General features: G+C 41.5%; 1 protein-coding gene across 1 annotated transcript; it reads left to right on the top strand.

Moving 5' to 3' along the window:
- Window positions 1-679: 679 nt before the first annotated feature.
- Window positions 680-9671, top strand: slc35e3 (solute carrier family 35 member E3). Its single transcript, XM_084049891.1, has 7 exons — window positions 680-2096; window positions 3307-3417; window positions 4258-4317; window positions 4455-4553; window positions 5766-5848; window positions 6549-6633; window positions 8075-9671. The coding sequence occupies exons 1-7, from the start codon at window positions 1698-1700 to the stop codon at window positions 8174-8176; spliced, it is 939 nt and encodes a 312-aa protein (XP_083906017.1). The 5' UTR covers window positions 680-1697; the 3' UTR covers window positions 8177-9671.
- Window positions 9672-10098: the final 427 nt, after the last annotated feature.

Raw genomic sequence — 10098 nt, 5'->3', positions numbered from 1 at the left:
AGACAGTATGTTATTTAGACAGATGCCAGGTCATCACTAGTTACTTCGTAGATTTGGATTATTATTACAAAACTTACATTAACCACTTCTATATACTTTGGCTATTTAAAAATACTAAATCACATTTGAAAACTCGAATTCTACATTCTACATAATGAGTACTTTTACTTTTTGTAGTTAAAGTATATTTTTATGCCAAAGCCAATACCTTTACTCAATACAAATTTGAATGCCGAACTTTTACTTGAGTATTTTTTACATTGTGGTATTGCTACTTTTACTTGAGTAAAACATGTGAGTAGCCTACATCTTCATCCACCACTGGTAGAAATGTACAAGTCTCCATGAACTGGATTCAGTTGATCTAAACCTAAAATGTAGATTTACATTCTACATCCAGCAGAGGGCGTGCTCCGTCTGACACGTTGGTTTACCTCCCGCTGCAGATCACAGAGGAAGCTCTGTTCTCATGTGACGTCACAACACACCGTCAAGCCAACAACAATTAACGGCAATTCTCCCGGAAGTTTGGGGATTTTGCTTTCAAAATAGAAGCATAGATTGTCCTTTGTCATTGATTGTGTGAGCACTTAGTTCCTAGACCTTTATTTTGAAGTTTACCACCGGAACTCTAACTTACTCAAATAACTGATTTGACACACTGGTCAAACTGTGTGAAGTGAGGTGATCAAACAGTAAACTGTGTGTGATTTACTGGTTCTATTCATTAACCAGCGGTACAGGAGGGAACCGGACGAGGCAAGAGACACACGTTGCCAGACGGAGGCAATAATATAAAGACCCAGGAATGAGAAGCAGGACAGCTTAAAGCTGGGAGAGAGACAGTCAGAACAGTAGTATAACTTCTGCTTGTGGTGTTGTTGCTGCTGCTGCTGCGTGGCAAAGAGACATGAGGACATAGAGAGAGAGACAGACAGACAGAGGACACTAACAGACAGACAGACAGACAGGCAGAGGACCCTAGGAGAGAGACAGACAGAGGACACTAAGAGAAAGAGGCAGAGAGAGAGAGAGAGAGAGAGAGAGAGAGAGAGAGAGAGAGAGAGAGAGAGAGAGAGAGAGAGAGACAGAGAGACAGACAGACAGACAGACAGACAGACAGACAGACAGACAGACAGACAGACAGACGATACTAAGAGAGAGAGAGACAGACAGACAGACGGACGATACTAAGAGAGAGAGAGAGACAGACAGACAGACAGACAGAGGACACTAACAGACAGACAGAGGACACTAACAGACAGACAGACAGACAGACAATCAGGGGACACTAAGAGAGAGAGACAGACAGACAGGGGACACTAAGAGAGAGAGAGAGAGAGACAGACAGACAGACAGACAGACAGGGGACACTAAGAGACAGGCAGACAGACAGACAGAGAGGACAGTTTTTCAGTGTTTTCATAGATATGGCAATTAGACCATAAAAATAAACAGACTGTCACTTGTTGACAACATAAAAGACTTAGTTGAAGATTAGTTGACAAGCTTACAGACTAGTAGACACAGACAGACTACAGACTAGTGTAGACAGACAGACTAGTAGACAGACTACAGACTAGTTGACTAGACTTGTTCATCTTAGCCTGTATTGACCATAAGGCTCCTGTAGATAACGCATCACTTTTCATGGAGCATTTTTGTAAGTAAATGAATAGATTCCATCTTCATACAGGATGTCTGCTCTGTCTCTGTTGCTCTCGAACCACCGGCTCGTCGCCGGTCTGCTGGCGAACTTGTTGTCGTCGATATGCATCGTCTTCATCAACAAGTGGATCTACGTCCACTACGGGTTCCCCAACATGACCCTGACTCTCATCCACTTCATAGTGACATGGCTGGGACTCTACTGCTGTCAGAAGATGGACATGTTCGCCCCTAAGAGCCTCCCGCTGAGGAAGATCGCCCTGCTGGCTCTGAGCTTCTGTGGGTTTGTGGTTTTCACCAATTTGTCTCTCCAGAACAACAGCATAGGGACGTACCAGCTGGCCAAGACCATGACCACCCCGGTCATCATCCTGATCCAGACGGGGTACTACCAGAAGACCTTCTCTACCAAGATTAAACTCACAGTGGTAGGTCACACCTGGGGGGGGGGAAATTCCACCTTTCAAACCTGTTGCTTATTTTACCCATTTAAGACCTGAGGTCGATTCTACAAATGCCTTCTAAATCAGTAGTTGGCACACACAAATGTTCAAAAATAGCAGATGTACAAGCTCGCGGCACGAAGTGGCGCACTGTGAGCTTGTATATCTGCTATTTTTGAACAGCCAACATGAGACTCGGTCATATTGATATCCTGACCTGACCTGACTGCACATTAAAAATGTTGTGTTCCATTTGAGTTATTTACACATTTCTAACCGTTTATTTACCTAGGGTAGGTATGCTGCTGAACACGGGCGTTTTTCAGCAACGCCCTGCACAATCTCTCTCTCTCACACACACACACACACACACACACACACACACACACACACACACACACACACACACACACACACACACACACACACACACACACATTAAAACCCAGGAACTGACTAGTTCAACCAACCACAGTCTTTATACTGTTGTCCACTGGAGCAGTCTGGGGTTCAGTGCCTTGCTCAAGGGTACTCCAGCTGTGTTGGGGGAAGGGTAGGTGTAGGCCATTCACGTCCGGGGCGTGCTTTTCTAACCACTTCTCAACACAAGGTTGAGAAGTGGTTAGAAAAGTGCGGTTCTCAGTTTAAAATATGAATTGTCAACAGCAGGAGAGAAACTGAAGTTTCACTACTCAGCTTTAACGTTTGTCTCTGTAGAACAAACTGTCTTTGCAGGTGAGCCAGTTAGTGACTCTGTTGAACACTGTCTCTGTAGGACAGACAGTGTTTGTAGGACTGTCTGTCTGTCCAGACCATGTCTGACCCATCTCTGGTCCACAGAGACTCCTGTGTGTCTCTCAGTCTCACATACAGACCAATGTTTGTCCTTGGCAGGTCGTGTGTGTGTGTGTGTGTGTGTGTGTGTGTGTGTGTGTGTGTGTGTGTGTGTGTGTACACTCTGTTGACCAGAGGGAGACGCCCATTTAAAACGATATTCAGTATTGTTTTTACATGGGTGCGTGTCTCCATGTCCACTATATACTGTGTGTGTGTGTACACACACACACACACACACACACACACACACACACACACACACACACACACACACACACACACACACACACACACACACACACATTTACTGTATGTATGTATCCTTTTTAAGTGTGTCTTCCCCCATCTCTCTCATTAGGTTCCTATAACATTAGGTGTCATATTAAACTCCTACTATGACGTCAGGTTCAATCTGTTGGGGATGGTATTTGCATCGCTGGGTGTTCTGGTGACGTCACTGTACCAAGTGGTGAGTAAAACGCCACCATTTATCCACTTTAAATGATTGATACTCTCTGCGTTTGTCTTAGAACTTTGAACCTAATTAATCTCCCTGTATCTCTCTCTCTCTCTCATGGATTAAAGTTCTCCGTCGCCACGACAGATTTCAGACATTTGGATTCACGTCACGCACCGGAAATAGACTATCTACAACCTTACGTGTTCCACAGAGACACGGTGTAAGCTTGTAGATAGTCTATTTTTGGTTATTAGTTATTTTAAGATTAAAGAGTATTTGAAGTTGTCAAACTAGCAATAGAATACATGTTCAATCTTCCAGAAAACCCTAATGGTCTCTGATATTTCATAAAGGCAATGGTTTAATGCCTCAATCAATTTCAATGTCTTCAAGTGATTTAGCTGCATGGCTACCAAAACATCATAGTTCTACATGTATAGACGTGCTAATTGTTTATGAAACACAGGGCTAGTGTGTGTGTGTGTGGGGGGGGGGGGGGGGGGGGGTCCTTTCATGCTGTTTCACTAATCACAGATTGGGACTTGGCCCAACAAAATGTTTCAGTTGTGAAAATGTATTTTTCTTTAATTCATATCTGTCTCTCTGTATGTCTCTCTCTTTCTCTCTTGGTATCTCCTTCTCTTTGTATGTCTCCGTATTATCTCTCTCATACTCTCTGTGTATCTCTCTGTCTCTCTGTATCTCTCTCTGTCTCTCTGTATCTCTCTCTGTATCTCTCTGTCTCTCTCTCTGTCTCTCTGTATCTCTCTCTGTCTCTCTGTATCTCTCTCTGTCTCTCTGTATCTCTCTCTGTCTCTCTCTGTCTCTTTGTCTATATCTCTCATCCAGTGGGTAGGAGCTAAACAACATGAACTCCAGGTGAACTCCATGCAGTTGTTGTACTACCAGGTATTACTATAGTTACAGTGGTAGTGATATTAATAATAAGAATAGTACTGTCAACAGTACAAACAGTAATGATAGTAGTATTAGTAATAACAGTATTAGTAGTACTGTTAATGATCATTGTAAACATGTTCCACCAGGCTCCTCTATCCAGTGCCTTCCTGCTCGGCGTGGTGCCTTGTTTTGAGCATCTGACTGGAGATGGGGGAATATTTGGACCCTGGTCCCTGTCTGCTTTGGTAACATACACACACACAAAAAAACACACACACAAAAAAAGAGCTTGGATCATACCACCAATGTTCCTGTAAACTAGAACCCTAAAACGATGGCAGACTCTTGGGTCCGATCCCGATTTTGTCGAGTTGTAGACCACAGATTACTGTTGTAATGTTTTGACCAACATTTTCTAATCAATTTGAACTTAGATTTTATTACAGTTTCTATTTGAGAACATTTAACTTACGACAAACAATTACAAATAAATACAAAATAATAGTTTTATGAAAAGACAACACATTTTACATCATTCATCATTTATTATATAAAACTAACGAGTAGGCAATGTAATATTGAAGTAAGTCAGTCCTTCCATTTTTTAAGGTTTGTGGTGTTATTCTTTCCTATGGATGTGAATCCTGAGAAGGAATGTTTGGACTTCACTGTACAGTATATCGCAATAACCAGCAACAGGCATCTCATTTTATTTCACTTATTTTTTTTCCCAGTTTATTATGAAATGACACGAAAGAAAGAACGTACAGAGCAAAGTTTCCAGGCTGCCATGTTATTTCCATTAGGTTCTGTGTGTGTGTGTGTGTGTGTGTGTGTGTGTGTGTGTGTGCGTGTGCGTGTGTGAGAAAGTGAGTGAGTGAGTATGTGTTCATTCATGCTAGTTAGGTATAAGATGATAGACAGGATCATTTCATGTATATTGGCAATGATGTCAGAGGAGGGTCTGTCATCTAGCCCAAAAAAAAAGAACAAACACGCTTTTTGTAGGCCATACAGAAAATTGTAGTTTCACCAAGAACCATGTCAGTTACAAGAAGTCACATACAGTAGTTAGGTCGCCAGGTTCCTTGGCTATTATTCTCTGTATTTTTGCATGAAACCATTGTACGACAGCGGTTCATCAGACAAAAAGAATAGTTAAAAGTTGCAGCCCCAGAAACGCATTCAGTATGGCGCCGCGTTACCCAGACAGACAATAGAAGGTCCACTGTTTGTTTCTACACTGTGTTGTAATATTCTGTTTTCCCATAGATCTGAATGATATTTGAAAAAACATTTAGAAAGACCTTGTGAAAAACGTTTCTCTTATGGGGGTCCCTGGCACAAAATCTATTCAGATGGGGGTTCTGCATATGAATTTGGGGGTCCTTGACATGAAAATGTTTTTAGAACCACTGACCTCTGTGGCGGTGTTGTTGTCTCTGTTGACCTTATAGGTGATGGTGGCGTTTTCAGGCGTTGTGGCGTTCCTGGTCAACCTGTCAATCTACTGGATCATTGGGAACACGTCCCCTGTCACGTATCCTTTGACCTCTGACCTCTAACTCTGATCATTTAACTTCTGCTGACCAGTGTTGTAAAGTAACTAAGTACATTTACTCAAGTACTGTACTGCACATCTCGGAGGCAAATATTGTACTTTTACTCGACTAAAATTATTTGAAAACTTTAGTTACTTTGCAGATATACATTATTATATTATAAAACACACATTAACCACTTTAGCCCTATGTTATACCTAGGCTATTTGAAAATAGCCGATCATGCATTTAGATTTTAACCGAAAATAGCCGATCTAAAATCAATCAATCAATCAATCCACTCTCTCTTTCTTTACACAACTACAGGAGAAACATTTTAAAGCTACAGTCCCTACGTTTTTATGACCATTATGTTTCTGTTCCAACGGAGAAAGGTTATTTCTTCAAATAACTTTATTGACATTGTCAACCTACCTGAGGGCAGGGTCTACATATCTCATTGGAAGAGTAGGGGGACCACCTCCAACCACTGCAGATGTACTAGATATATTATAACTGTATATAATCTACATACAGATTGGTTAAATAGCCTTTTCTTTTAACACATTCATGGTATTGGTGACAGTCCTAAATAGAACACAATAGAATAGAAAACAATACAATATAATATCATATATGGCCTATAGATGTTCTTGTACTACGTATGATTTGTGGGTTCCTTCCTTAGCCCCGTCTCAGCTACAATATGTTTGGTCATTTTAAATTCTGCATCACTCTGGTTGGTGGATACCTCCTGTTCAATGATCCTCTGTCATTCAACCAGGTAAGAACCGTTCAATAGAATCATTGATAATCAATGTTACACTGACCAGGTATGACCAGTTCAATAGAATCATTGATAATCAATGTTACACTGACCAGGTATGACCAGTTCAATAGAATCATTGATAATCAATGTTACACTGACCAGGTATGACCAGTTCAATAGAATCATTGATTATCAAAGTTACACTGACCATGTATGTTCAATAGGCTCAGCTCTGTGCATAACTGTAGTCCTGGGTTTCCAGAAGGAGGCTTAACACATATGACATACAGTATGTGTCCGGTTTAAATCTGCTGCGGCGCCAATCAAGCGAAGCTACTGTATACACCGGCTTCGGATGCTATCAATGCATTGAATGGGAGATTATCACGTTTTATCAGACCATTGAATGGGTGAGTAGGCGACATACTGACCTACCCGCGATTTATCAGACCATTCATTGGGCGTAATCAGGAGCTACTGACCTACTCGGAGGCAGAGCAGTCCCCACAACATGATTTACCATTCTTTGCCTATCGTTACATAACTCCAACGGCGCTGAGTAGGCTCAAGCGAACGTCTCAACGTTCGGGACTCCAGTTCGCTTGAGACTGCGCGCCTCCGTCATGGTCCCAAACCGAAACTGAACTTTTTAAGTCATCCCCATCGGTAGGTCAGTATGTCCTGATAACACACCCAATGAATGGTCTGATAAATCGCGGGTAGGTCAGTATGTCGCCTACTTCGGCCATTCAATGGTCTGATAAAACGTGATAATCTCCCATTCAATGCATTGATAGCATCCAAATGGGGTGCTGTATATGGGAAAATGCACCCGATCTACAAACTCACAATGCCTCGCGTTGCGAGCTTTGCACATAATTGGCTATTTTCACTGAATGTGTTTGTATGCTATGACAAGCCCAGAATAGGGATGCTAGGGTTTTAAGTGGTTACAATCTAAATGCAAAGACCTAAGTACAAGCTCTTATATCTGCTATGTTTGGAAAGTCTCGAGAATGTTTGTAAGATTTTCGATCTTCTCTTCTGGGTTTCCCTGGCACAAAATATTTTCAGATGGGGGTCCGTGGCAAAATACATATCAATTTGCAGATCTACAAGCTCACAACGCCTCGAGCTTGTAGATCGGCTATTTTTGGTAAAGAGTTATAGGTGTGTAGAGGGAAAAAAGAGCAGCAAAAGTTTATCTGAAACACAATTGTATACAATATAGAGGGGTCCCTGCTTCATCTCTCTCTCAGCTAGGGGGTCCTTGGCCTGTTGAAGACCCCTGGTGTACTCTGTATCTAAGGTAACTGAAGTGTGTGTGTGTGTGTGTGTGTGTGTGTGTGTGTGTGTGTGTGTGTGTGTGTGTGTGTGTGTGTGTGTGTGTGTGTGTGTGTGTGTGTGTGTGTGTGTGTGTGTGTGTGTGTGTGTGTGTGTGTGTGTGTGTGTGTAGTTTCTAGGTATACTGGTGACTCTGTCTGGCATACTGGCCTACACTCACTTCAAACTGCTTGAACAGGAGGAGGGAAAGAGCCATCTGGCTCAGAGACCATAGGTTCAGCCAGCTGTCAATCAACACATCCTCCTATTGGCTCTTTTATGATTGTACTTTTTCACATTTTATTTATGTTGTCAGTGTTTTTTTTTTTGTGACGTTTTTTTTTACATATATTTTTGTAATAGATTAATATCCTGAAATCTGATCAAATGGTTTATTATTTTTTTCATGGTACTGAAAATGTTTTTGTTTTTGTTTAGTATTTTTTTTAACTTGTGAAACTGGTCCTTATGTTTCAATCTGACTGGTTTTCAAAGATGAACTTTGTCCTGATGAAAAGGTGTGACCGTGTGCCTTCGAGCAGGGAATTATCCTGTGACAGTTTTGGTTGGTTCCCAGCTATCGATGAAGATTAAAGCTGCAATCCATAACTTTCATGTTCTACCTGTGTTCCCCACACGAACACCGAAATGTCTTCTGTTCAACTGTATGGGCATGGCCAGACTAATATCACTGTGTAGATATTAGTCTGGAATCTCTGTGTGGAACCTGCATTTCCATGGGGCGGATTAAAAAGAAATGTCTCTGGTGATAAACCCGCCCCATATTTGCATTCTGGGCCCTGATTGGTGCCCCACAACTTTGGGGGCAGTGAAATCCAATCGCAACCGAGCGGGGCCCAGATTAATCTGCCGAGGGTGTTTTTTTCTTTTATGCACTGGCAGATTCTTCTGGTTTCCAGGCAAAGGCTAAATTGCGTTACATTGATGCAATACCTCTTGTCAACCAGTAGGGGTCTTCTTTGACCACATGATATGCATTTCTCAGTAGAAGATCAGGGAGACTGACCAGCTACAACCAAAACAGTTGTGCTAGTCATATTGTGTTAACATTCTCTACCACAGTGGCTCTCTTACTACTTTCATTACAAAGACAAATCCATTTGGTTCCACCTGTACATTTCTCAGAGTCTACAGACCTGCAAGGGTCCATTTGGAGTGCAATCCCTGGGGGTCCCTGGACACCACTTTGAGAACCACTGTTGTACCATACTGATTGGTTGAAATAAGGTTTTATAAATACATAAAAACATATGGATTGCAGCATATGGACCTGACATCCCTATTTTGGGCAAAATTAAAACAAGTTGAAACAATAGCTGGGGGGTGGAAGGAAAGAAGGGAGGAGGAGATGAGGAATGATACAATATGTGTGTACTGTAGGTGAGGAGAAAAGAGGAAGGAGAGGTGGGAGAGGGAAATATTGTAGTTAATTCTGATTTGTAGTTTTTGTCATTAAAGCAGAGCCAGTATAAAGAACAGTATACTGGTAACCATGGTTGCCACATACACATCCAGTGTGAGGTAGTGCCAATAACAGTGTTACCGTGGTTACTAGATGATCAGTGTGTGTTGCTATGGTTGCTTGTATGATCGAGTCTGACAGAGAAATAATTTGACAAATGCAATCATTTTATACCTTTCATGATTTATGTTGTTGGAAATTCCCTTTTTCATAAATGTAGCATTTCAATAAAATGTCCTTTATTCAGAATGTATTATTTAAGTGTTTATTTTACACATAAATGTGAGGAAGTTTAAACCATCACTGATCTCAATTACCTTATTTACACCAAGGACTTTAGAATGGGGTTGTAATCTCTGAAAGGAAGCCCACACACTTAAATGATGCTATACACTGTTACTAATGATGCCACACATGACGGACAACGTTTCAATTCTTTAAGGATTCTTCACTTTCAAAAATAGATCTACATATTATACACCGCGTCACCATGCGACTCGTGAGCTATTGGTACTCTTTAAGTTTTAATACCCATTTTCAATGTATTGTGTGACATTATTATACACTTTTGGTCTTGCCAATAACTGTTTATCACTCCATATCGCGGCAGTGGCTCAGGGATAGAGTGGCCGGGTAGAGTGAACTGTAAACCGCAAGTTCAGTTCGATTCCGGG

The sequence above is a fragment of the Gymnoscopelus microlampas genome (assembly GCF_963454915.1).
Source record: "Gymnoscopelus microlampas genome assembly, chromosome: 23".
In the NCBI taxonomy this organism is placed as follows: domain Eukaryota; kingdom Metazoa; phylum Chordata; class Actinopteri; order Myctophiformes; family Myctophidae; genus Gymnoscopelus; species Gymnoscopelus microlampas.
Note: the sequence above shows the minus strand (reverse complement) of the source record. Positions and strands in the feature narration are given on the sequence as shown.

Excerpts from the sequence above, each read along its gene's own strand:
- slc35e3 (XM_084049891.1), top strand. The coding sequence starts at position 1,698 with ATGTCTGCTCTGTCTCTGTTGCTCTCGAACCACCGGCTCGTCGCCGGT. Across the intron at positions 3,418-4,257 it reads TGACGTCACTGTACCAAGTG|TGGGTAGGAGCTAAACAACA; the intron begins GTGAGTAAAACG and ends TCTCTCATCCAG. Across the intron at positions 4,318-4,454 it reads TGCAGTTGTTGTACTACCAG|GCTCCTCTATCCAGTGCCTT; the intron begins GTATTACTATAG and ends ATGTTCCACCAG.